Genomic DNA, 27,185 nt, shown 5'->3' with positions numbered 1-27,185 from the left:
TGACATCTATCTGACATTTGGTCTATCATTCTAGCAAACCCCTGTGAGTGTCATTTGATGTCAGAAAAAAATTATAACAGCAGCACAGGCCTTTTTTTTTGTGCGCAATTTTTTTTCATCTACCTTTAATCTAGTTTTTTTCTGACAGCTTAAAAAATTGACTAATTTTTGTAATATTTATTTATTGTATATATATATATATATATATATATATATATACAGTATATATTTCCATCCATCCATCCATTTTCTTGGCCGCTTTTCCTCACTAGGGTCGCGGGGGTGCTGGAGCCTATCCCAGCTGGCTTCGGGCAGTAGGCGGGGTACACCCTGAACTGGTTGCCAGCCAATCGCAGGGCACACAGAGACGAACAACCACACTCACATTCACACCTAGGGACAATTTGGAGTGTTCAATTAACCTGCCATGCATGTTTTTGGAATGTGGGAGGAAACCGGAGTACCCGGTGAAAACCCACGCAAGCACGGGGAGAACATGCAAACTCCACCCAGGAAGGCCGAAGCCCGGACTCGATCTCACGTCCTCTGCACTGGGAGGCGGACGTGCTAACCAGTCAGCCACCGTGCTGCCCCAGTATATATTTATATATATATATATATATATATATATACAGTATAAATACATTTTCAGGTGTTGCTTGAATCAGTCCAAACAACAAATAGTGGAAGGTGGTTCCAAAGAGGTGGGGCTAAAAATGAAGAAAATTTTAATCATGGACGGATGAAAGTTGGTTAATTTTTTGGCGGTTTGGCAGAGAAATAGATTTGGGTGTATCAGCATAGCAATGGTATGACTTCACGAAACCAGCTCAGCATGTACAAAGAAAACTGTATTGGCTCAAGAGCGAAGCCCTGAGGGACTACACAATCAAACGTATAGTTGTTAAGAGTGAAACCACTTTAGTGTTGTAGCTGAAATGTCCACCCAGTTGTATAATTGATCAAATCGAGTAGAACTGGATTGAAATGTATCTAACATATTGTGATCCTCCTCTAAGGTCAGCTGATCTGTAAATGTTGCTGGTTTGAATCAAATCTGACAGAAATGTATATGAATGAGATTCTGTGCTGCAAGAGTTCATGCTCAGCATTCTCTGCCGTATGAGTAATGGTTCTAAAATCGATTAATAAGAAGCACCATAAACAATGTTGATAATGAAGGCAAACACATTCAACAGCATTTTAAATTGAACGGACATTGGGAAAGTGAACTTATTTTTTCTACTCCCCACAAACGTGGGGCATCGAAAAGTAAATGAAAATTGTGAAGTTGCATGCGTGTGGTCTTTTTAGCATTAGATTCATGGTCTGTGACTGATGGCCACGGGTCCCGTAATGACGACTTGTCATTGGAGTTGTGGCACTGATCAATCATGCCCCCCGGGGTTGTGTTTGTGTGGGTTGGGTGCTGAAGGGAATTCAGGTCACATTCTGACTGCAAAGGAGTCAATGATGAATTCCCTTTGTACACCGTGCAAGCTTGAGCTTTTTGATCCCTAACAGCTGACACACTTAACGACTAATTTGAACATCTTAACGAAAAGTACCATGCTGATGCAAAATATAGAGATGGCAGATATGAAAATTGATTGGTACGTTGAAAAGTGATGGGATTATTCAATCAAGTAGGTTATTTACTGTCAATTATTTTCCTTCTAATAAAATAAAAATATATATATTTGTTTTAATCGCCCTTAAAAGGGTTGTGCAAAGTAGGAGGTAGCGTATTGCAGTACAGTGTAAAAATAGTTTGAGTTTTGAATGCTTATATTAACAGTTTGAAATGTAAACATTTCATCCATGTAGCCATACAGTATTAACACACAAAAAAAGTAACGTCGCCCTGCCTCAGGTTCAGGTGGATTATTATGGAGAAAAAAAAATGGTGCACCATTGCCACTCTCTGGCTGATTCCAGAACTACAGCTCAAGAGCACATTCATCACGTTGCAAGTTATGCATTTTAATTTTTAATTTACAATATATATATTATTTATCCAATACAATAATTACGATCCCCGACGGAAACATTTAATTAACACTCTGGGATTTTGGGTGGGGGGGTTAAATAGAGGCACTTACATGGTGGCATGTGTGCTTTCAATCATATTCAACACAAGATTGAATGTCATTGGTTAATTCTGAACACGACCACCCAGTTACGCGCTGGTGTACACATTTATGCAACCACATTATTTTTGTGGCGTCCCTCCCCACCCCTCAAAAAATATATATTTATCAGCTTCATTATATTGGTTATAGGTCATATGAATGGTGTATATACTGTGTGTGTGTATGGTCTATCTTGGTGTCATTGTTTTATACAATTATTATTATTTTTAAATATATATCCACTGTAGTTTTTTGTTTTGGTCTGTATCAAAACTTGTATTGTGACTAAGATTCCAAAACCCAAGTACCTGTACTTCAACATGAGAAACTGCCACCAAATAAATAATAAAAGCATATTCTCCAATTGTTTTAGTATTTCAGGGTAATATTAAGCTCCAAAAAAGGCACATTAAGACAACTCGGGTAAGTGGTTAATGTGTGGCCAGTAAAAATAATAATAAATCAAGCACTGGGGAAAACATGATCACATTAGATGAAAATGTCAAGAATGCAGACAGTTAACTATTTAAGAGTATAATTATATGCTAAAACACAAACTTGTGAAAAGGAACATGTACAGCGGCATAAATATACTGCCCAGCTATGAACAGCACGTACAGTATGGCTGAATGAATAATTGACCAGCCGGAATCAAATTCAAGTCAGACTCAGTATTTTATAGTTTCAGGTTATACTGAAATTTTAAAAAAAAGTTCAGCATGAAGAGCAAAATAAAAATGTGATTAGACTCAAGAACAAGGAAGTTTTGGGTCATCAAACACAGATTGATGAGTGCCCTCTTATATGACATGTAATGTAAAAATAAAAATAAAAAAAAATACTTCAATGAAAAAAATGATCACATTTGTCCAGTTTGGTATGCCTGAGATTGGTTGTTGACGTCTTTGAAAGCTAAGCTTCATTTCTTTTAACAAATAATTGGCAACGTTTCACTGTATGACCAAACTGAAACGCAAGGACTTGGCCTTATCTTTATATATAAAGTGGATATAAAAAGTCTATACAGTTTGGTTCAAAATATATAGGGCCAGCGAAGTGAGAAAAACAAATGTTTGGCAGGATTCTCACTCTATTTTTAGAATTCTGACTTTAAAATCAGAATTTAAAATATTTAAAGTCAGCATTCTGAGATTAAAATCAGCATTCAGACTTTAAAAAAAATCTGAATTTAAAGTCAGCATTCAGACTTTAAAGTCAGCATTCTCATTTTGAAATCAGAATTCTCTGAAATCTGAATTTAAAGTCTTTACAGCCCAGCATTCTGACTTTAAAGCCAGCATTTTCACTTTAAAGTCAGAATTCTGAGATTAAAGTCAGAATCCTACCAACCTTTTTTTCCCCTCTTCACTGGCCCTAATCCTCTTTCGCAAAAAGACAAGTATTTGTGATCAACAAAAACCGATATAAATAATTTCAAAAGCTTTATATTAAAAAAAACTTTGCGTTTCATTCATTAAATGATTAGTGTCTGATAAAAGTAAAGCTACACCATAGAACATAGGAGAAAGTGTGTTTATTAAAAAGGCAAAAAAAACAAAAACAATTGTCACTTTCACAGGTCAGTATTTTCTGCACTGGAGGCTAAACTGTGATCAGAATCTGAGGAGCTGCTGCTTTCCATCTGATGAGACCCAACTTGACTCGGCTTCTCTGTGTTATTGAAAAGCAGTCAGTGAGTCACTGCAACGTTAATGATTCATAATAAATATATAATATAAATGATATATAACTGAAATTACATGTATTCCATATACACATATTAATATTATTACAACAATGAAATATAATGAACATAATTTAAAAAAAAAAAACACACATTTCCATAAGCAAAAATCTATCTAAATTATTGTTCACTTACTTTGAAATCTCTTGAACTTCTTGTATAGGCAACAACGGACATACTGCTGCAGTTCACGCAGAGTTGACGGTCTCAGTGTCTCAAAGTCGATCTCGATCTCGTCGGGATTTGGGTCACATACTGATGGCTCTCGTTTCTGAATGATGTGCACAACCCGGCCCAGCTTTATACCAGATAGCCTGTTGATGTCAAGGCTCAGTTGGTGCTTCTCGTCGTACGTCAATTGCAGGGATTCTTCATCGCAGTTATCGACGACATCCTTTGACCTCCTTGAAGTAAAGACGGCGGTACGTAAACACATTTCAAAAGCGGAGGTGGGCACTTGTTGTCATTGACGGATACCCGGCCGCATTTTTTCGACAAGTGCTTTATGATGCAAAGCCTTGAAAAAAATACACAGACTGAGAACGACCGTCTGTACTTACCCGGATTGACAGATGTACAGTAAACCTGCTTGTCGGTGCTCAAAGGCTTCGCTCGATGAAAATGCGGAAGCGCGTACCGAAAGGTGGGCATCCGTCAATGATGGGACGACGCCAAGTGCTCACCTCAGTCAATTTCAGGCCTTCTTACCTTGAGCTGTCAATATGAACAAATTCGTTGCTGTCTTTACTTTGTCTCCTGTCGGTCTTCTTCCTTGGTGGGACTTGCGAGAGCATTGTGAGCCGTTTGTGAACATCTTTAAACTGCGTCAGACAGATCGGAGTTAGAGTGTTTTCAACCAACCCCCTTAGAGCAATAGAAACTTTACCCACCTGCTGTTGCAACTCTGCAAATTGTGTGGTTTGTTCATCGGATTTATCCAAAGTGGATGAGACTGTGGTGCTCAACCCACTAAGCACCGGACTGTAGGCCACCTGTGAAGGGCTCCTGATGGGCTCGTCTGGAATCGTAGCGAATCTCCTCTCAAATACGCCCTATGGCAAACAGGAAGGAGTTTAATCAAAGAAGTTGAAGTCCGGGAGAGAAACGTGCGAGTTGAACTGCGTGATGTTCTACTGATAGTACTTGAAGCTTCTTGGCCAGGGCGACAATATCAAGGTGCGGTGGGTTGTATTTGTAGCAGTTGGAGAAAATCAATCGGACGTCTACAGCAAAACTTTGAGCATCCTGGTACTCTCCTCGGTTCATTTTTTCCTGGTAACAAAATGAAGTTGAGAGATGACAGCGTTTGCTGAAATCCAATAGCACCATTTGTTAAAAGTAGGTAGAATTTTTAATCGTAATTAATCACATGACTTCAATAGTTAACTCAATTAATTGCAAATTTTATATCTGTTCTAAATGTACAATAAAATATTTTTTTCCAAGTTTTCATTATCTTGTTAACATTAAAGTGGATTTTTTTTTTAAACTAATAGCAATATAGATGCATCTTTTAGTCATTGCTACAGTAATTTCGAATAATTTAGTTAAAATTATGATGTACTGTAAAAAACAAGTATTGAAGTATTTTTTCTGCCACTAGATGGCATAATTGCATTTGTAAGACGTTGATGACAGCTCAGTGCATTTTCATATTAAGAGCTATCTAATCTTTAACATGAAGTAAATTATGCAAACATTTTATATATTATAAAAAGTCAAATACAACTTGACCCAAGTCTTCATAAACATATACATTATTATTAAATTTATTACTGCTAAATTTTGACGTGCTGCGTTGTGACTGGAATTCCCCAGTACAGGCTTTCCAAGTAAGGGGCGGTCATTAATCGCACGTTAAAAAAAATTTGTGGCATTAAAGAAACGTTCAATTAAATCAAAATTAACACACTCATTTTGACACCCCTAGTTAAAAACAAAAATAAATATGTGACTGAATACCTTGACAGTACTAAGATCCATTGGGTATTTGATGATGTCATGATAGTCATGCAGCTGCAAAGCTTCGGCATCCACGGGCTTGTAGAAAGGCCAGGCGTACGCTGCATGCTTCTTGGAGAGCATTTCCTTCAGGATTTCCTCGCAGTATGGGAGTTGTTTGCTCAGCTGGATCGTCTCACCGTCTAGAAGCGCCAGCACTTTTTCGCTGACATCGCTGGGAGAAAGCACGGCCGAACGGTCTGGGATTTCCCGTCTTCTCTTGTTTTCTGGTGACTCGCTGAGACCGGTTGCGTCAATGTCTGAATTGCTCTTCCTCTTCAGGCCTTTCGTCTTCAATAATACAATGAAATAATACAGTAAGCTCTCAAAATACAAAAAAATTATCATATGGTGCAGGAACAAGACGACATACAATGGTGGCCTGTGACGCCTCTGTGGAATCTGTCTGTAGGGACGGATCTGAAAGAGACGCAATCGCTTTCGGACAACCTGCAGGCATAAATGAACCCAAATTTGTTAACTCTGGATTCTAATTGCATTCAGGAGTTTTTAAGAGACTGCAATTTCATTTGAAATTAAATTTAAGAAACACTTCACAATAGTTGGGTTTCCATTTCCATCTTCCCTTTTTTTATTTTCCAGAAATTACTTACCCAACTTTTACCTTCATCTGTATTTTGATTGGCAGCCCTTAACTCATTCATTCACTGCCATTGACGGTTATAGACGTCAAAAAATAATTTTAACTATTTCTATGAGTTTATCTTTTTTTTCTACTTTTGTTAACAAGAGTATGAAAACCAAGACATTTTTTAAATAATCTTTTTTGGTGTTGAAAAAAAAGAAAAGATTATTAAAAATTAGGGGCGTCAGGTGATTTTTATTTTTAATTAATCGCATGACTTCAATAGTTAACTCACGATTAATCACAAATTTTCTATCTGTTCTAAATGTACATTTTCATAATCTTGTTAACAAAAGTGGAAAAAAATGTTAAACTAATAGAAATAGTTCAAATGAATTTTTTATGTCTATAGCCATCAATGGCAGTGAATGAGTTCATCGTGAGGTAACTTTTGAAGTCATGCGATTAATTAAAAATAAAAAAATAAAAATCACCTGACGCCCCTAATTTTTAATAATCATCTCGTCAGGCGGTTAATCACAAATTTTCTATCTGTTCTAAATGTACATTTTCATACAATTGTTAACAAAAGTGGAAAAAAATGTTAAACAAATAGAAATAGTTCAAATGATTTTTTTACGTTTATAGCCATCAATGGCAGTGAATGAGTTAATGGTCACGTTATTCTCTTTGAATTCTATGTGGCGAGGCAGTTTAGTGTTTAAAAACATTATTGCCATGTTAGTCCGAACTTATTATCACAACTTGACTAGGAACTGAAAGGCCAGTTGCATAAAAGGCAGCTATGTAAATCATGCCACTGCCACTCGGTGGTGTAGAATCTTACTTTATGCAAAGATAGATCAATTAAATGACCAGAGGTAAAGCTTCACTGACAAGTATCTTAAAAGCACTTGTTTTTGTGAACCCACTATCGGGTTGGTCCCGACTTACAACAGTCAAACAAAGTTCACCAATGCATTAAGGCCAAAGTACTGATGTAACAATCTGACGAGGCATTGATTCCATTACCTGAACTTTTCTTTTTGCTTTTCCCTTTGGCTGCATGAGGCAACAGCTCCACTTCGTTCTGAGGCATGTGTGCAACTCTTTGCAAATACATTTTTTCCAAGTCAAGAGCCATCAGCACAATATCATCTGTAGGCTAGAGGAGAAGATGGAGTAAGGGTCAACCCAAGAGCAGTTAGGAGGCAAAGCAGCGAACAATAAGGTGCAACTTACTCACCTTGTTATAAATGTAGCAGTTGGAGAACATGGTGTTGAAGTCCTGCAAACATTCACTGGCACTCCAATAGTACTTGTTCTCCAGCCGTTGTTTGATGGTTCCCAAGTCCATAGGATTGGTTACTATGGTATGATAATCCTAATTAATAGAAAGAGTCCTTGTGTTACAGAAGTGATGTCACTTTTTTGTCTTCTTTTTTCTCTCTCTACATTTTACACACAAACATAATTAGTGATTTTAGGAAAGCCTAAATCCTAATTGTGTTCAGACTTTGGCCTGCTTTTACATAAAAAAAGATACACTTATGCATATGAATGCATAATTAAATTACACAATACACACTATAGAATAAATTAGAAATTATACATTCTAGCAGCCTAGCTCTGTGCTAAGTGCTAACCGGCAAATTGTATTTTTATGTAATTAATGCTTCTGGTCATTGTATTTATGTCTATTTTTTTAAAGTCATTTAAGGCCTTGATTTTCAACAAAATCAATGTAATTAATTTTAATGCTTTTTAATGGCCCATGGAAACCCTGTCTATCACTATGACTTGGACTTGTTTTAACTCATATTTAACATAATTGATCATTAAAATATTCAAATTAGTGAATCCAAGAACACTGTTGCATTATATTACTGTGGTACAATCAAAAATATTCAGGAGAACTCATATCTACCTATTTATTTATTATCCCATTTATTGCCCATGCACAGTACTCACTGGTAATTTAAGAGCCACAGCATCGACAGGATGGTAAAAAGGCCAAGCAAAATGATGCTTCCACACAGCCTTCACAACACTCTGCATGAACTGAAGCTGGTTGGTCCTTCGACTTAACTTGTTGGCATTTCTGACCTCAGGAGGTGGAGGGTTCTCAACTCGTGGTGCACGTGGGTCCGTGTCCGGTGGCATCATCGTCGGTGCAAGATCAGAAAAACCTTTAAAACACCCACCAGTGTTTTATATTATCTTCTGCGAATTGCACAGCTGCTGTCTTCTGTGTGGTAAAAGAAAACTGCAGCCATTTTTTGCATTCTTCTTCTTCGGGCCACACAGCATAACCTATTGGAATGAAAAATGGTTAGCACAATGTGATGGCTAAATAAAGAATACCAACATAAGTCAGCAGTCACCAGTACAATTATTTACTAGTCCATTTAATACAAACGTCATCACTCAACTGGTACATTATAATCAGATCCAATTCAAGTTTATAGAATAAAGTTAACTTGTTTGCCGTGATGTAAAGCCTACTGTATTATACTGAAAGAAGTGTCTGATATTTTGGTGGGTTTTGTTGTTACATAGAGGGCAAACTAAGAAACAATGTTACATGCATTCTGTAAGACAGAAATACAGTATCATTCACCTCGACCTTGCAGATAAGCACAAGGAAAATGAGCGCACACATTATGCACTGAAAGCCACTTGTTATCTTATTGTTAGCCTAGCTTGGCCATTGTGCGCAACGCCCAAAAAAAGCATTCATTTGAGAATGAATGGCATCATGTCTTTCTTGAGTAGTAAACACCCTTGCTACATAGCAAGCCTTCCTGCATCATCTACCTGCACTTTGCGACACGTGTTTCTCATCTTGGAGCACAACAGGCAATCTAAGACAGAAAGCAAAGTCACTTTCGTTTCACTTCGAAAGTGAAACAAAACATTATTTAATCGCATTACCTCGAAGGCGGGGCGAGGGAGCCGTTAGTTCGTTTCGGAAAATACAGACATGGTCAATGAAAATAAATATGTACTGTATGTTTGGGGAAAGTTTCTCTTCCAGGACAACGGTATAAAGTTGCTGCCTCTCCTCACTATCGCTGTGGCGTTACGCAGTAAAAGCATTATGGCGCCCCTTTTGTTTAGGAGGCCCAACTACAGATACCACCTTATTTCACTTTCTTTTTTTTCTCTAAACTTATTTTTTGGTATCCCTGAACCCAACAACTTTAACACTGTAAATAAGAGGTTCGGAAAATGGATGGATGATGGATATATTTTTGACCACCATTTAACATCGTTGCATATAAAAAGTATAAATGTGGTCAATTTTGCTTTAAATTACTTTATTTTGACATCAACTCGTGCAACGCGACTATAACAGGCAAAACCCATCTCTAGTTTAAAAGGTTAATGCGCTGTACTAATGCACCAAAGTCAAAATTACATCTTTAAAAAAATAAATAAAAAATAAATAAAAACAGGAAACGGAAACGGTAGTGGTTGCCCCGCAACGCATATTTCTATGTGATACGTTTAGGCTTTCATATGACAATTTTTTTTCCTCCAGTCTGTTGTCTAATTTTAACGGCACTTTAAACAACAGTCCGTTGTGAGCCGAGGAACTAAATCCTCGCATGCAGAGCAACTGAGACACATTGGGGACAACTTCAAGTCGGGAGAAATGATGTGTCGTTGATCGCAGCTGTAAGTTGTGCGACTTATTTTCAAGTCTTTGAAGTGGTCAGCTGACCTCTAGGTAAAAATGTCAGTGTGATCATTTCATTATTTACAGTGCAAATTCCCCATCTCGGTAATATTTAGCATTTCGTTTTAATTTCCCACGTCTTTATTTCTATGGACCCAAGTCAGCGATTGCTCGCTGTATCCAAGCAACACACGATTTCTGGAGAGTTCTCTCTGTCCTTTACTTTGATGTCACGTCAGCTAGTGGAACATGGCTTTTTTTTTTTTTTGTACTAATACAGGTCAGATCAGGTTTTACATAGTTTATTAAAGCCAAAGTCAATAATTTGTTGTTTTTATTTTGGGGTTCATCAAAACCCAACTGCTATAAAACAAACAAACAAAAAAAACGTTACGTCCAGGTCGACGTAATAATAATAATAATAATAATTAAATAATAATAATAATAATAGGATACGATTTCGGATAATGCATGGATAATAATCATAACACCAATGATGATCATCATATGAAAATCTCTTCATTATTCCACAAATCATCCATAAGTAACAGTTAACTCCAGAAAAGAATTGTATTTAATTAAAATATCCCCTCCGACTTCAGTTACATCATCAAAATGTGTTATAAAGATGTTAATTAATAATAATGTTTTAATTTTGATTAATAATGACTACTTTTTTGGCTGGTATGGCGCTAACTGCCTTAGGAGAGTCTTATGGTGTCCATTTTGTCTTAATTACCAAATGTTGTTCCTTTCTCTACAAAGGACAAACCATTTTCTTTCGACCAACCACATTGCATCTGATGTTTTATTTATTTATTTATTTTACTGATTAAGCGATTATTTTTTTCCCCCAATATTTAGAATTCTTTGATTAAAATGTTTCTTTGTCTATTAACACAAACTATTTTCATCTGATCAATGACATTGCATCTGTTTTATTTATTTATTTATTCATTCATTCATACATACTGACTTTAAACGATTATAATTTTTTCTCAATATTTAGAAATCTTTGAGTAAAATGTTCTTTTCTCTATAAAGGCAAACTATTTTCATTCGATCATTGACATTGCATCTGATGTTTCTTTTCTTCTTCTTTTTTTAACTGTAAACATTTTTTGCTCAATATTCATAATTATCTTTGAGTAAAGCAAGCTCACTACATCTGTGATCTATGATGTGACCCTCAAAAGTGTCTCAAAAGCAGCTTCCCATTGATGTGTGTCACAGGGACCCATAGTCTTCAGCCGTTGTCATTCTTCAGGAGGGAGAGGCGAGGAGTAGGGTCAGAAGGCGCTAGTTCTGACAGTATGGAGCAGCTCAGGGCAGAATTTGAGAAAGTTGTAGCAGAACTCAAGTGGGAGGAAGTTGTTTCCACTCTCCTGGAGGTGGTCAGCGGCATGGTGTGTACCACGGCGAGCTGTCCACCTCCCGTGCCTTCTTGGCTCAGGTTTGACACCCACTGTCAGTTGGTCGCTGGTCACAACAGAGGCTACGGCGGGTGCGTCCCGCCCAGTTCAGCTTTTGTGCAGCCAGGTCAGATGATGGCAGGACCGCAGTCAAATCCGTACAGCATGCACGCATTTGACATCAAAAGTCAGGCAGGTGGCCCTCAGGTGAGTGGATAATAGATGGTAACCTGTGCCTAGCTGGATGTAAAGGCTCTCAGTTCATAAAGGCTTTGTATATGTTTACCTTTGTGATAGTTATAAATAGGGGAAATACAAATTTTTAGGTTTTCCACTGGAAGAAGTTAACTCATTCACTGCCCAGCCTAGTTCAAATGGATTTTTGACGTCTATAGCCGTCAATGGCACTCAATGAGTTAATGTAGCTGAATTGGAGAGGAGCATGCTGCCACCTTGTGGACATTTGGCGACTAACTTTTTCTGTTTTATTTGCACGACCAGAATATATCTGTACCTGGACGATCACTTCCCGAAAGTTCCAACTGGTGTCCTCCTGGCATGCTGTAAGTATCATACGCAGAAGGCTTCATCAATATATTCACATCCCGTTTCAAATAGTGTTGTTCCGATACCGTTTTTGCCCCCACCACGATACGATTCCGATAACCAGCTTTGCAGTATCGACTGATGCCGATACCATACCGATATCTAAGGTGTTTTTCTCAACATAAAAAAGCTGTCTTGCCATTGGTTTGCCTATATTAGCGTGTTAGCATGTTACTTGTTAATACTCACTGATACCGATACAACTGTTTTAATGCCGATACCAGTATCGGAACAACCCTAGTTTCAAAATACCATTTCAATCAATACAGGAATGGAGGAGACATGTTTCAGATGACAGGCCCTTCGGTCTATGCTGGTCCAATGAGTTCCACCTCAAAGTAAGAATTTTTTTTTCCACGTTTGCGACTTTTCAAGCGGACACATAGCATCAAAACAATTTTATATCTTTTTTTCCCTTTAACAAATTGTTTGTTTCCTTTATCCGTATAGAAATGGAGGGGTGGTCTATCACATTGCTGGCCCCCCTGTCTTTGCTGCTCCCCCAATAACATGCACAAAGTAAGATAAAATAAAATAAAAGTCACTGTTGTGTGAAGATTTTATGGTTGAGTGAGTGAATGCAGTTTTTCGCAGGTGTTGTTAAGCATCAATAATCCACCCGTCTCGGGGGGGGGGCGGGAAAATGACGTTACAGTTGCTCAGGGCTCTGGTAACGACCAATCACGGCTCAGGTTCAGAAAACAGGAGAGCCGTGATTGGTTGTTACTTCAGCCCTGAGCAACTGAAACAAAATGGCCGCCCCCTGAGAATGGATGCAAACAGATGCATTTTGCTGCTTAACTCATTCCACAAACGCTGTATTAATCAGAATACCATGTTTAGACGAGTGGGGCTGCATAGAACATAATTTTGTTAAGAAAATGTTATTGTTGCAACTGTCAGCAACAATGGTAAGTGCAGATAAATTTTCGGCCATTGAAAAGTACGGTAGTACAGGTTGCTAGCCACTAGCCACCAACTTTATTTGAACAATTTAAATTACTAACAGCACTGTGTAATTACACTTTTTTTTTTTTTGCGGATTGATTATTCTCGATGATGGAGATAGAATACCAATTTGAACAATGCAGAACCATGAGAAGAGCCGTTGTGAGTCAAAGTGTCTGCCTTTAGCTAGCTAAAAAAGTGGATCTGACCGATGATGTGTAGCTTATTGTTGAATATTTTAACAACATTATCTGATTTAGTTTGACCACAGCTAACCAAGTCCGGTCCTTGAGAGCCCCTATTCAGCCTGTTTTTTTTGTTTTTTTTTTAATGTTTGTTTTTGAATCAAATGATCAGCTCATCAGCAAGCCCCAAAGAAGCCTGATTCATTTGATTCAGGTGTTTTGGAAGAGGAAGACATGGAAAACAGGTTGGATACGGGCTCTCGAAGACCAGACTTTGATAACCTTGCCAGCAAGCTGAATTCACAAACTTTGGAGAATACATCTTGTACCGCTCTCACTGATATTTTTGAAACCGACCTTTTTTAGGTTGGACCAATCAGGGTTTAGGGTGGAAGAAGCGCCGATGACAGGGTGGGTGGGAGAAACAAACAAACCTAACAGACGAATGGATGCTGCAATTAATTCTGTTTTCACAGAATTACTCTCCGTTTCCTTGGTGAATGTTAAACAGGGAGAGGCGCTACCTGCATTTTTACATTTTTAGGGTAAATCCTTGGTAGAATTAAGTAAACAACATTATATCAAAGCGCACCCCCTGGGGACTCCCTCGTTCTGCTGGGGGACTTCAACGCTCACGTGGGTAATGACAGTGAGACCTGGAGGGGCGTGATTGGGAGGAATGGCCCCCCCCCCCGATCGAAACCCGAGCGGTGTTTTGTTGTTGGACTTCTGTGCTCGCCGCGGACTGACCATAACGAACACCATGTTCAAGCACAAGAGTGTCCATATGTGCACTTGGCACCAGGACACCCTTGGCCGCAGCATTGCATCTCTGCTTTTTGCAGATGATGTGGTGCTGTTGGCTTCTTCAAGCCGTGATCTCAAGATCTCACTGGAGCGGTTCGCAGCCGAGTGTGAAGCGGTTGGGATGAGAATCAGCACCTCCAAATCCGAGACCCTCTCCGGGTCGGGGATGAGATCCTGCCCCAAGTGGAGGAGTTCAAGTATCTTGGGGTCTTGCTCACGAGTGAGGGTAGGTTAGAGCGGGAGATCGACAGGCGGATCGGTGCAGTGATGCGGACGCTGTATCGGTCCGTTGTAGTGAAGAAGGAGCTGAGCCGAAAGGCAAAGCCTATGGTCACGAGCTGTGGGTCGTGACCGAAAGAACAAGATCCCGGATACAAGCAGCCGAAATGAGTTTCCTCCGCAGGGTAGCCGGGCTCTCCCTTAGAGATAGGGTGAGAAGCTCGGTCATCCGGGAGGGACTCAGCGTCGAGCCGCTGCTCCTCCACGTTGAGAGGAACCAGTTGAGGTGGCTCGGGCATCTGGTTCGGATGCCCCCTGGACGCCTCCCTGGGGAGGTGTTCTGGGCATGTCCTACCGGCGGGAGGCCCCGGGGACGACCCAGGACACGCTGGAGAGACTACGTCTCTCGGCTGGCCTGGGAACGCCTTGGGATCCCGTCGGAGGAGCTGGCTGAAGTGGCTGGGGAGAGGGAAGTCTGGGCTTCCCTGCGAAAGCTGCTGCCCCCGCGACCCGACCCCGGATAAGCGGAAGAAGACGGATGGACGGACATTATATCAAGACAATACATTATAAAATATAATACATTAAATAAATAAAGTGCACATCATAGGCAACAATAAAAGCAACAAAATTCCAGCTCTTTATTTTTCTTTATTTTTTTAAGCATTTGTTTATTGAACAACTTTTAGCATTTGTAAAATATTGGAGTGTTTAAAAAAAAAATCTTTGTCAATAATCAAACAAAAAGTTCTGGGCTCTCCTAGGGGCAGTAGCATTTTTTAAAAGGTTAAATAAAAACTTAAACAATTGTTTTCTACAGTAAATTATTCAAAAATTTCAAAATATCTGAATTTAATTTTTATTTATCTTTCTTAACTCATTCACTGCCATTGACGGCTATAAACGTCAAAAATTCATTTTAACTATTTATATTAGTTTAACATTTTTTTCACTTTTTTTACCAAGAGTATGAAAACCTAGATTTTTAAAACAGATATGAGATTTGTAATTAATCGCGAGTTAACTAGTGAAGTCATCCGATTAATTACGATTAAAAACTGACGCCCTGAATTTTGTATCTTTTTAAAAAAATAAAAAATAGTCATTCACTGCCATTGACGGGTGTAAATGTCAAAAATTTATTTTAACTATTTCTATTTAACATTTTTCCCCCCACTTTTGTTAACAAGAGTATGAAAACCTAGAATTTTATTATCGTATATTTAGAACCAATATAAAATTTGTGATTAATCGTGAGTTTAATTAATTACAATTAAATATTTTAATCGCCTCTTGCCCCTAATTTTTTATAATCTTTAAAAAAAAAAAATGAATTTATGGCAGTGAATGAGTTAAAAACAGAAGGTACAGAGAGTTTCCAGGGCCATCATAATCTCTGAAATTACAAAAAATAATAATTAAATTGTTCCCTGAAGTTAACTTTGTAAAAAAAATTGATCTATTATCGGCCATATGATTCTTCAAAATGGCTGACGCGGCCGATAATCGATCTATCCCTACTGTCTACAACCTCTTGCAAGGCCCCTTTTCACACGAACCCCAACCAAACTTCCCGGAGTCCTGGTCCCATCACCATTGTACTGTGACTCATCTCCACTTAATGCCTGAAAGCAAAACTCACTTCCCTGTTGAACAGGTGTGCTTTAGCTGTTCAAAAATTCCAATCATTATTGAATTTTCCTTCAATCCTGTTTCAGTATTTTTTTCTATCTTTACCAAACGTCCTATTTTCACACAAGAGTAACCTGAGTTCTTTGTTTGTTGTTTCCGTACATCAGAAGAAAACGAAGGCGCCGGCGCATACGGGATGCAGACCAACCATACGTCAAGAAGCCACCCAACGCATTCATGTGTTTTCTGAAGGAGCAGAGACAACATGTAAAGGCACAGATGAATTTAAAAGACAGTGCTTCTGTCAATACTGTCCTAGGGCACATGGTGAGTGTGCTTGTCCTTAACTACATTAACTCATTCACTGCTATTGACAGCAATAGACGTCCAAAATTAATTTGAACTATTTCTATTAGTTGATTTTTTCCCCCCCGTTTTTGTTAACAAGAGTATGAAAGCCTAGGATTTTTTTTGTACATTTAGAACAGATATAAAATTTGTGATTAATTGTGAGTTAACTAGTGAAGTTATGCGATTAATTACGATTACAAATTTCAATCACCTGATGCCCCTAATTTTTAATAATCTTTTATTTTCTTTAATTTAAATTATTTATTTTTTTTAAAGAAAAGATTATTAAAAATTAGGGGCATCAGGTGATTGAAATTTGAAATCGTAATTAATCGCATGACTTCACTAGTTAACTCACGATTAATCACAAATGTTATATCTGTTCTACATGTAATTTTTAATTTCTAATTTTTAATATCTAATTTTTAATATTTATCTTTTCTTTAATTTATTTTTTTTTTTTAAAGAAAAGATTATTAAAAATTAGGGGTGTCAGGCGATTACAATTTTTAATCGGAATTAATCGCATGACTGCGCTAGTTAACTCACGATTAATCACACATTTTATATCTGTTCTAATACAATAAAAAAAAATCTAGGTATTCATGTTCTTGTTAACAAAAGTGGGAAAAATGTTAAACTAATAGAAATAGTTCAAATGAATTTTTGACGTCTATAGCCGTCGATGGCAGTTAATGAGCCTGAATATTGAGTACAAATGTGTGTGTGCTTTTTTTGTTGTTGTCCACAGTGGAAGTTGTTGACTGACGAGGGACAGGCAAAATATTATAAGATCGCTGATGCTGAGAAAAAACTCCATTCCCAGATGTATCCAGAGTGGTCCAGCAGTGACAACTATGTGAGCCCGACCTCCCCCTTTTCAAATTGTATTAGTAGTGGACAAAAAGTCAAAATGTTTTTTTTGTGTGTAGGGCAACAAGAAGAGGAGGCGCAGCGTCACAACATCCGCCAATATTGCAGGTGTGAAATTAACAAATCAATCCCTCACATCCTGTTAATACCGGGTCATATTTATAATGGCCTCCAAGCGGGTTTCTATCCTGTGAATCATGGTTAGCTTACCACATGGGCTACCTGCTGGTATAGTGGTAGTATAAATGGAATGATGCCTTTCTTTTTTCTTTTTCTTTTTCTGTTCCAGAGCCAGATTCTCCAGGTGAAACTCCAACTCCACAAACCAGTGATGATTCTGAAAAAATGCGTATTGCGGACAAAGTCTTACATATGCTGGGGTGTGCCTAGTCAACTTAATGCTCCATCATTGGTTGCGGGTGCTGCCGGCAGCCCTCCTGTAACACTGTGTCCACTGCAGATGATTGTTATTTAATTTATATAAATACATTTAAATATGTACAAAAAAATGCAAATATGTTTTAGTATTTTACTGTATTGTTTTTGATTAGACCAATAACAACAATGATGTATTGAATTCACACCTTCTGGATTTTCGCACAAGTTCCAAAACACAAGATGGAAAGGTGTGAAGATGTTTCAAATAAAACGGTTACCTATGTTATTATGCACACACCAAAAACAAGACAAAGCAAATGTATCCCCGTGGGATGCCAGATATTCACAAAGTGAATGAAATTATGGAATCAAAACAGGCTTAACATTAGCAAGCGTGTCAAGCTAATGCTGGTCTTGGTGTTTTACCAACATGTGCATCTTTACAATGTTCATGTCAAACAAAGTAATTAGTAGCTAAATAGGATGTTTGTCAATTATGTAAACCTGAACCACTGTTTGTGTAACACTGATGAGTCATGACTGTGACATGCAAAGGCACAACAATGAACAAAATGCTGAATAAAAATGTGAATTATGGATCTTGTTCATATTTTATCTTTGGGTTTATATGATGATTTTAAATGTATGATGACTTTCCTGGCCTCTAATAGACAGACATACCTCAGATTTATGCATGCATCTTGCAAGGAGTACACAATTATAAATTGAAATCAAATTAGAATAAATGAAAAAAATAATGTTAAAGTAGGCACAGGAAATGATTGTCCTGTTATCACAGTGGTTCTTACCTTGGCGGAGGTACAGAACCCCATCAGTTACATATGCACATTCACAGAACCCTTTATTGAATAATGATTTTAATAATCCCTTCAAGTTTAAGATAAAGGTATAGAGTTTACTGGAGAACCAAATGAACGGGGAGAGTAGCCTTAAATCGGTCTTCATCTTGAATTCAGCAAACTCTTTAATAATTAAAATAATCATGCAAAAACTATTTTTTTTTTGTTTACTTGGGTTATCTTTGACATTTAAAATTAAATTTCACAAAAGGGCAGAAACACAGCATTGAAAATGACATACAGTAGTTTACATATTGACATGAAGTCCAAAGCGCGTTTGTGCCCGTTTTGTTGTGTGTCCCTCCTGGCGGCCCGTATCTCATGAGGTAATCGCGCATGCGCTGTGGACGCCACTGCAGCAGCACATTCCCCGCTTTTCGTCGCTGCTACTTAACAGCAAACGTCCAGCAGTAAACACATTCGGCTCTCCCTAATTGTTTTGACGCCAAAACACGTGCACATATTCATACCGGTATTTTATGAGGAGCAGCAAGCAGACGCCAAAAGTCAATTAAATCCCCGTGAGTATCGATTTATGTACGACGCCTCATTGTGTGAAATGAGGGCCGCTGCATAGTAGTTAACTCAGTTTGTCAACAGCATCAGTGCGTGGGTAGCGGTCGGCTGATCGAGCGCTAGCAACTTGTAGCTCTTGCATGTAAACTGAAAATTCATAAAGCTTTAAGATGACAATATTGTCCTTTATATGCCAAACGCTGAGCAATATAGTAGAGAGGTTGTAGCTTAGCATAGCATGTTAGCCTGACTATCAGCTGCATGTCAGGGAATGGTTGAATTTCTGTGATATTTCCCGATCATGGTTTTAGTTTGAACAAGAAATTATTTGATTTGGCATACAGTAACATTTTACTAAGCTCCAAAATTGTCTTGAGGTGGTGCTTGCAAGTTACAATAGATATTGTAATGATTATGGGCGCAACTTCCTGTGAGACACCGGAAGTAGCAATGAACCATTTGTTTTTCTTTCCCCGGAGCAGTTTATTTGAACATTTTGTTTACGTTTTTAAACGTATTACCCCCCCATAGCATTTTTAAATATTTTGTGCATCTTGGGTTTGGGAACTTGTTCTGATATATGATGGTGTGGACTCAATGCCAGGGGACAACCATCTTGCGTTGCCACTGTTACCGACAACTTATTTTTTCCCACTGAAAACACTGTTATTAGTGTATGTTTTATGCCAGGATTCCTGTATGGAGTAATGAGAGCCTCTCAAACCACAAACTTCACTTTTAGTGCACACATAAATACTGATTGCACTATATTGTGCATTTACTGACAGTGCACAGTTGATGCTTCCTCCATTGCCATGGCAACAGAAGACAAGAAGCCTGAGACTGACACAAAACCTCCAGTGGGGACGACAGCATCTTCCACTCAGGGCAAGGTTGGCCAGACTTCAATACAATGAAGAAAAATGACCAAATTGCAGTTTTTTTCTCGCCATATTTGGTGATTATCTGTCATATATTCTTTTGCAGTCAGCACCTGCCAAGCCCAACTACGGACTGAAGTTTACACTAGCAGGCCACACTAAAGCCGTCTCCTCTGTCAAGTTCAGTCCCAGTGGAGAGTGGCTCGCCAGCTCTTGTAAGCTCGTCAGCCATCTTCTATGACTATAACTTTAAGATTGTGCAAAAAGGATGGCTTGTTCGCTAAAAATATTTCAAATTTGCTAAAGTTCTTTTGACCTGTTTTCTGGAAATTGACTGCAACATGTCCACCACTTTGCAACCCTACTCAAGCTCCTCACTGTTTTGCATTCTCATATCTAAAACAACCTGTGGATGCCTGTGTCCTTTTTCTATACAGCTGCTGATAAACTCATCAAAATCTGGGGAGCTTATGATGGCAAGTTTGAGAAAACCATATCCGGACACAAACTTGTAAGTTGAACTAAGGCTGATCGATTATGGGGGGAAATAATAATCATGATTATTTTGGCAATAATTGAAATCACGATTATTCTAATTATTATTTTTTGGGGTACAAAACAAGAAAATGTTTAAGCATTTAAAAATATTAAGACCAGTTAAAACAAATTTGAAACACTTCAATTATGTAAGTTCCTTTTGGACCAAACTGAATTTATAATAACATATATTTATAATAATATATATTTATTTATTTATGCAAAAACTTGAAGTTGGAGGAGAGCTTCTGCACTGTGCAGTAGGACGATCATTTATTTTTTGGTACAAAACAAGAAAATGTTTACGTAAAAACTAATTAAAAATATTAAGACAAATAAAAAAATGTTGGGGGAAATACTACAATTATGCAAATTCCTTCCTTCCTGAAACAAAATTTATTAAATTATTATTTTAAAATAAAAAAAGGTGTACTGCACATTTAAAGAACTCAAAAATTTGTATTAATATTCATTTATTTTATGATTATGCTGATTTTGTAATTGTGGGGTGTAATAATTGAAATTGTAATATAAATATATATATGAATCAGAAAATCTATTTTTGCTATATTTGATCTGACAGAGGGCCATTCATGTTTGCATTTGTGTGGACTAAACGAGCACGCGCAAGCGGGTCCTTCTCACGGCACATTCCTCTGAATCCCACAGGGCATATCCGACGTGGCCTGGTCGTCCGACTCCAACCTCCTGGTGTCTGCGTCCGACGATAAGACCTTGAAGATCTGGGACGTGAGCTCGGTACGTTCTGAGACCCGTGTCGTCTGTGTGGTGACTTTGCAGAAATTGTTTTTCCACGATAAACTGGAAGAACAACCTTGTTATTCTCTTTGGTGGTTTGCCGTAAAGCTTTGAGACACAAGGTCATGTTTTTAATCGCAAAACTAGACAAAAAAAAACAAACTATTATGACTGAACTTCTTTTTTAAATAAACTATTATTCTTAAGTGGGTTTTGCTAAATTTCGGAATTAAAATGGCATAAAAAGCAATAAATATGATGTCCAAACATGACATGCAAATGTTTTAATATTGCTGTTCATACTTTATTTTACGTACGCTGTTGTACAAAAGAGTCCCTAAAACGCAATCTAGCAATAATAAATGTGATTAAAAATATATGTATTTGTGAGGAGTGGTGACTAATATGCACTGTTCCCCTCACCAGCGTCCAACATGAAACACTAATGCCACCTAGTAGCAGAAAACTACCTCAACAGTAACACAAATGTATGACTCAACGATTTACACTCCTTTTAACTTTTAAAAAATATTTTTAACTGCAAGTAATATAATATGAAATATTTACTATACAATTACTGTGTCAATGGTCGAAAAGACACAACCACATTTGTCCAGTTTTATGTTAATTAACGAGAGTATGTAAAAACTTTTTTAAGAAGTACATAAAGAAACGTGAATTTAATTTGCGATCAATCATGAGTTAACTATGAAGATCGTGATTAATTCTGATAAAAAAATTGTAATCAACTGAAATCCCTAATATATAAATCGTATATCGTTGCTGCTATGTGGAAAAACACTTATGTTCATTTTTGTTTTTTTAAAAAAAATATTATAATTTTTTTTTTTTTTACATTTGTATGTTTTTGGTATGAAACTGAATGCGGATATCCCAAAAATGGAAAATTGGGGAAAAAATGGACATAAGTGTTTTTCTCATAGCAGCGACGATATGCATATACATGCATGCATGTATATGTTTGTGCGTGTGCATATATACAGGGATGTGATTTTTCCGCTAATTCGCGGAATTCCGCTTTTTTTTTTATCTTCCCCCCCAAAAAAAATCCGATTTATTATTATTATTATATTTTTTTTTTTTGTAGTTCATTGTGTATGCACATGACTCCGACAGATAACATCTTCTGCTATAACAAAGACATTTGTGGTATGCTCTAATATGAGTGACTTTTCATTTGGTCATGATACAATTATTTGTTCATGAAATTTGAACTCTTCAACATTATTTATGTGTTAACTTAGTAATCACATTAGTTAGATATGATGATATTCTCAGTGATAGTTTTTAAAAGCAAAGGCAGTCCAATGTTTTTGAATGTGACTGATTTTGAGTTGACTAAAACTGCCATTTTATATGGGATAGTTCAATATACATTGAAAATTTATGCTGTTGTTTTGTCTATTTCTTTGTCATGTGAGTGCATTGAAAGTACTTAAAAACACGGAAAACCCATGAGCCAACCCTGGACCTAGCTGGGTGCCAGCGGCCCCCAGACCCCCGGCTAAATTTTCAGATAATTTCACTTTGGTCAAATCACATCCCTGATATATAGTATGACATGGCCGTTACATTTATTTTAAGTTGCATTAGAAATCATTAAATTAGACTTGCTGATACCTGCAGAAACCCGGGTGAGCAATTACCGTACTTTTTTTTTTTTTTAATTAAGCAAGCAAAGTTAATATGACATTTGAAAGGCACATCTGCTGACTCAATTTTGCATTATGCCTTTGTCACCCAAATTCACAACAGATGGAAAATACCTTTTTAAATCTTAGGTCAGCCAGTATTTGGCAATGTATGGAATGTTTGCCTTCCAATGTTCCACTGTAGTTTATGTCCCGGCACTGCGTTCTTTCATACTTTGGCTTCAAATGAGCATTCCACATTGAGCTTAAACAACCTCGATTTATGTTCCATCATTACCGCGTTGCCGTTTTGGCCTGCTAGCTTTTGGGCTCTGGTGATGACTTTATTAGTTTGAGAGCGTGTCGAGGCATATCTGCTGATGAATCAGCTGTGTTGATGATAGTTGGACCACGCTACATTTTATTTACTATCTTGAATGTGTGTGTGTGTGTGTGTGCATATTGGGGGTAAGCAATAATTCTCTCTCTCTGTGTCTGTAGGGGAAATGCCTAAAAACCCTGAAAGGTCACAGCAACTACGTGTTCTGCTGCAACTTCAACCCGCAGTCCAATCTTATTGTGTCGGGATCAGTGAGTACACTTTTTTTTTTGTTTTAGAAAACCACCAGGAATTAAAGGAATTTGACCATAATACGTAAATTTTTTTTTTATTTAAATTTTTTATTTATTTATATTTTTACTTTCTCCTAGTTTGACGAGAGTGTGCGAATATGGGACGTGAAAACCGGCAAGTGTTTGAAAACATTGCCCGCTCATTCGGACCCCGTCTCTGCCGTAAGGATGTTTGCGCAGCTTTTATTGATCAGCTCTCAACGTGAAATGATGGAACGAATCACGAACGGGATCGTCCGTTTCTGCTCCTTTTTAGGTCCATTTCAACAGGGACGGCTCACTGATCGTGTCCAGCAGCTACGACGGACTCTGGTGAGAAACAACCGACACGTATCATAATTGCTACGAAGAATGGATGCAAACTTTTTTTCTTTTGTTTCCAGCCGAATTTGGGACACAGCATCCGGGCAGTGCTTAAAAACCTTAATAGGTACGCTGACGCAATTGTTGTTTGTTCAATTCATAAAAAGACATAAAAAGTTGAATGTCACAATTGGTGCAAATGTTGGCTTGTGTTGTTTGTGTTAGATGACGACAACCCTCCTGTGTCCTTTGTCAAGTTTTCTCCCAACGGGAAATACATCCTGGCTGCCACACTGGATAAGTGAGTAACCAAACAACGCCCCTTCATATTGACACCCCCCCCCTGTCAGTCACTTTATTGAAATTTCTGCTCAGAAATGACCTTTTTGAAATATTGATGTAAATAATGAAAAAAAGAAAGCCTGTTTAACACAACTGATTTCATTTTTTAACTAAATATAGAATAACTAGTACAGGAGTAACGTGGATAAGCTTAAAGGGACAGCAACATGAAAAATCAACTTTTTGGAGCTTTTATCCATGTTAACTCATTCACTGCCATTGACGGCTATAGACGTCAAAAACTCTTTCTATTAGTTTAACATTTTCCCCACTTTTGTTAACAAGAGTATGAAAACCTAAAAAAAAATATTAATTGTGATTCATCGTGAATTAACTAGAAGTCATGCGATTAATTACAATTACAAATTTTGCCTGACGCCCCAAATTTTTGATAATGTTTTCCTTTTTAAAAAAAAAATAAAAAATCATTCACTGTCATTGACGGCTATAAACATCAAAAATTCATTTAAACTATTTCTATTAGTTTAACATATTTTTTTCCACTTTTGGTAACAAAAGTATGAAAACGTATAATTTTTTTATTGTACGTTTAGAACAGATATAACATTTGTGATTAATCGTGAGTTAACTAGAAGTCATGCGATTAATTACAATTACAAATTTTGCCTGACGCCCCAAATTTTTGATCATGTTTTCCTTTTTTTAAAAAAAAAAATCATTCACTGCCATTGACGGCTATAAACATCAAAAATTCCTTTAAACTATTTCTATTAGTTTAACATATTTTTTTCCACTTTTGGTAACAAAAGTATGAAAATGTATAATTTTTTTATTGTACGTTTAGAACAGATATAACATTTGTGATTAATCGTGAGTTAACTAGAAGTCATGCGATTAATTACAATTACAAATTTTGCTTGACGCCCCAAATTTTTGATAATGTTTTCCTTTTAAAAAAAAAAAAAATCATTCACTGCCATTGACAGCTATAAACATCAAAAATTCATTTAAACTATTTCTATTAGTTTAACATATTTTTTCCACTTTTGGTAACAAAAGTATGAAAAGGTATAATTTTTTTATTGTACGTTTAGAACAGATATAACATTTGTGATTAATCGTGACTTAACTAGTGAGGTCATGCGATTAATTACAATTAAAAAAAAATTAATCGCCTGTTGCCCCTAATTTTTAATAATCTTTTTTATTTATTTATGAATTTATAGCAGTGAATGAGTTAAAATGCTAATACATCACCAAAGTGGTGCTACCCTCCATTCGCCCCTCAATGAGAAATTCTAGGTCATTCTGCTCTCCAAGCACCAGCCCCTCCCAACCTGAAAAAAACAAGCGGGTTCTCACTGTATGACGTCATGAGTTTGCGAAAGGTCTTAAAATACCGTGATGTGATCCCTTTAAATATATATTTTTTACATTCTTCCTTTAAAAATCTACTTTATTAAGTCAGTGTCCCATCACTGGCCAGCTAATTTTGAGAACGGTCCCTTAGGCCATAGGTGTCAAACAGTCCTGCAGGTTTTGGAGGTTTCCCTCTTCCAACACAAGCTGATTCCAATCAGCAGGATCGTTATCAGGCTTATGCAGAGCTCGCTGATGAGCTGATCATATATCAGAACGGAAAACATCCAAAACCTGCAGGACCGGAGTTTGACACCCATGCCTTGGGCTACTCGCGTTGCCATTGATAGATGTTCATCAAGGGGGATGTTGTGATGCTCCATAATCTTAACAAGGGGAAGCATGTAGATATTAAAGTGGTTCAAGAAGGGAGCCTTGTGGAACGCCACATGTGAGCGTTGTTTCTTTTTCTTGCTTAAACTGTCTCCGTTTGTATTTTGCCCCTCAGCACACTGAAGCTGTGGGACTACAGCAAAGGAAAGGTGAGAATGTTCATCTTTTTTTTTTTTTTCTCCCTGAGAATTAAATCAGCTAGCCGACTTTGAATCCCAATCACGACGGTGCTTAATTCCTCCTCTTTGTTGCTTCAACTTTGCAGTGCTTGAAGACGTACACGGGCCATAAAAATGAGAAGTACTGCGTATTTGCCAACTTCTCGGTCACAGGTGGAAAGGTCAGGTGAAATGGAAGACACGTTTTTTTTTCTTTTCTTGTTGTGGTAACATGAGACCAAATGTGCTCCCTCGCAGTGGATCGTGTCGGGCTCTGAGGACAATATGGTGTACATCTGGAACCTGCAGACGAAGGAGATCGTGCAGAAACTGCCGGGCCACACAGGTACTGCTAACAAAAGGCTCCGTCTGAATAGCTTTTAAAAAATATATATATATATTTTTTTTTAAATCAAAATGTTCCTTTTCCAAATTCCAGATGTGGTCATTTCGACCGCCTGCCACCCGACAGAGAACATCATCGCATCAGCCGCACTAGAAAATGACAAAACCATCAAGCTTTGGAAAAGTGATTGCTAAAGCCTGACTATTCATATTTTTTCTTTAGATTTTTTTTTTTATATGTATAAAAAAAAGAGGACTTTTTCTTCCCACCAGTGAGCTTGTGCTGGATGCAGAGCTTCCAGGGAACGAACTTTAGCAACGATGCGAAAAATGAATTCCCTTCAGTGGAAAAACAATAAAAAAATCTGTTAGGCATTTTGTCTTGCACAACATGCAATCATAAGTCCATGTGCTTTTGTGTCTCGCAGCCTCCCTACACCACACATTTTGTCATTTAACAAAATGGATAATTTAACAAACTTGATGACACCATTTCTAGTGCTTCAGTATTATTGGACAAAACTTTTAACGTCGGTGACAACACGGTTCATGACAATTCACTTATGTCCTGTACAAGAAAACAAAATAAAAGGTTACTACTTTTGCCTTTTATGTATGTGTTATTGTCTAGTGATGTCAATCTTGATGATGTTTTTCTAATAAACAAGTTACCCCATACATTGGAGTTTTCTTTTCTTTTTTTTTTTTTTTTTTTTTACATATATGCAAAACAAATGTACTGTAAACCTCATTACCAAAAAATCATTTGCATTTGTGTTACTGTGTGCAAAGGTGAAATTCAGACAATTGCATTATTTTATATGGTTTACAATGATCATTTAGCATGATTTGTGCCTTATAGTGATGACCCGCCCCCATCATGATATGCAAATCAACTTATTTTAAAAACACACATATATATATATATAT

At 37.3% G+C, this 27,185-nt stretch overlaps 3 protein-coding genes across 6 annotated transcripts; 2 read left to right on the top strand and 1 right to left on the bottom strand.

The window, feature by feature from the left end:
- Positions 1–3,651: 3,651 nt before the first annotated feature.
- LOC144063940 (bromodomain-containing protein 3-like) lies at positions 3,652–9,561 on the bottom strand. Of its 3 annotated transcripts, XM_077585980.1 has the most exons (12): positions 9,398–9,561; positions 9,281–9,327; positions 8,435–8,776; positions 7,710–7,847; positions 7,496–7,628; positions 6,251–6,327; positions 5,839–6,168; positions 5,020–5,148; positions 4,767–4,928; positions 4,585–4,697; positions 4,012–4,280; positions 3,652–3,803 (listed from the first exon to the last, which is right to left on the bottom strand). In XM_077585980.1, exons 3-12 carry the CDS (start codon positions 8,627–8,629, stop codon positions 3,706–3,708), a joined length of 1,644 nt encoding a protein of 547 aa, XP_077442106.1. In that variant the 5' UTR covers positions 8,630–8,776; positions 9,281–9,327; positions 9,398–9,561; the 3' UTR covers positions 3,652–3,705. The 3 variants fall into 3 exon arrangements, with proteins under 3 accessions (XP_077442106.1, XP_077442107.1, XP_077442108.1); XM_077585981.1 differs by lacking the exon at positions 9,281–9,327 and having other exon boundaries at positions 9,398–9,559; XM_077585982.1 differs by lacking the exon at positions 9,281–9,327 and having other exon boundaries at positions 9,472–9,545.
- A 394-nt stretch (positions 9,562–9,955) lies between these two features.
- LOC144034320 (uncharacterized) lies at positions 9,956–18,153 on the top strand. 2 transcript variants are annotated; one of them, XM_077543067.1, is made up of 9 exons: positions 9,956–10,144; positions 11,379–11,764; positions 12,059–12,120; positions 12,433–12,501; positions 12,614–12,682; positions 16,122–16,281; positions 17,057–17,164; positions 17,238–17,286; positions 17,468–18,153. In XM_077543067.1, the coding sequence occupies exons 2-9, from the start codon at positions 11,459–11,461 to the stop codon at positions 17,566–17,568; spliced, it is 924 nt and encodes a 307-aa protein (XP_077399193.1). In that variant the 5' UTR covers positions 9,956–10,144; positions 11,379–11,458; the 3' UTR covers positions 17,569–18,153. The 2 variants fall into 2 exon arrangements, with proteins under 2 accessions (XP_077399193.1, XP_077399194.1); XM_077543068.1 differs by lacking the exon at positions 12,614–12,682.
- Positions 18,154–18,731: 578 nt separating this feature from the next.
- On the top strand, positions 18,732–26,933 carry wdr5 (WD repeat domain 5). The gene is made up of 14 exons (XM_077543061.1): positions 18,732–18,937; positions 19,721–19,825; positions 19,920–20,028; positions 20,251–20,324; positions 21,020–21,109; positions 23,263–23,352; positions 23,473–23,556; positions 23,651–23,706; positions 23,778–23,824; positions 23,923–23,998; positions 25,868–25,901; positions 26,018–26,092; positions 26,169–26,256; positions 26,350–26,933. The coding sequence occupies exons 2-14, from the start codon at positions 19,748–19,750 to the stop codon at positions 26,448–26,450; spliced, it is 1,002 nt and encodes a 333-aa protein (XP_077399187.1). The 5' UTR covers positions 18,732–18,937; positions 19,721–19,747; the 3' UTR covers positions 26,451–26,933.
- Positions 26,934–27,185: the final 252 nt, after the last annotated feature.

The sequence above is a fragment of the Vanacampus margaritifer genome, chromosome 14 (genome assembly GCF_051991255.1).
Source record: "Vanacampus margaritifer isolate UIUO_Vmar chromosome 14, RoL_Vmar_1.0, whole genome shotgun sequence".
NCBI classification, from domain to species: Eukaryota; Metazoa; Chordata; class Actinopteri; order Syngnathiformes; family Syngnathidae; genus Vanacampus; species Vanacampus margaritifer.
This window is presented reverse-complemented; position numbering and strand designations above follow the sequence as displayed.

What these genes read in the sequence shown, in the direction of transcription:
- LOC144034320 (XM_077543067.1), top strand. Translation starts at nt 11,459, where the DNA reads ATGGAGCAGCTCAGGGCAGAATTTGAGAAAGTTGTAGCAGAACTCAAG. An exon ending in CCAATGAGTTCCACCTCAAA is followed by an intron (nt 12,502 to 12,613) that starts GTAAGAATTTTT and finishes TTATCCGTATAG; the next exon opens with AAATGGAGGGGTGGTCTATC. An exon ending in GGTCCAGCAGTGACAACTAT is followed by an intron (nt 17,165 to 17,237) that starts GTGAGCCCGACC and finishes TTTTGTGTGTAG; the next exon opens with GGCAACAAGAAGAGGAGGCG.
- LOC144063940 (XM_077585980.1), bottom strand. Translation starts at nt 8,629, where the DNA reads ATGATGCCACCGGACACGGACCCACGTGCACCACGAGTTGAGAACCCT. An exon ending in ACTGCTACATTTATAACAAG is followed by an intron (nt 7,629 to 7,709) that starts GTGAGTAAGTTG and finishes CTTCTCCTCTAG; the next exon opens with CCTACAGATGATATTGTGCT. An exon ending in AAGCAAAAAGAAAAGTTCAG is followed by an intron (nt 6,328 to 7,495) that starts GTAATGGAATCA and finishes TTATGCCTGCAG; the next exon opens with GTTGTCCGAAAGCGATTGCG.
- wdr5 (XM_077543061.1), top strand. Translation starts at nt 19,748, where the DNA reads ATGGCAACAGAAGACAAGAAGCCTGAGACTGACACAAAACCTCCAGTG. An exon ending in CCATATCCGGACACAAACTT is followed by an intron (nt 20,325 to 21,019) that starts GTAAGTTGAACT and finishes TGAATCCCACAG; the next exon opens with GGCATATCCGACGTGGCCTG. An exon ending in GGGACTACAGCAAAGGAAAG is followed by an intron (nt 25,902 to 26,017) that starts GTGAGAATGTTC and finishes TCAACTTTGCAG; the next exon opens with TGCTTGAAGACGTACACGGG.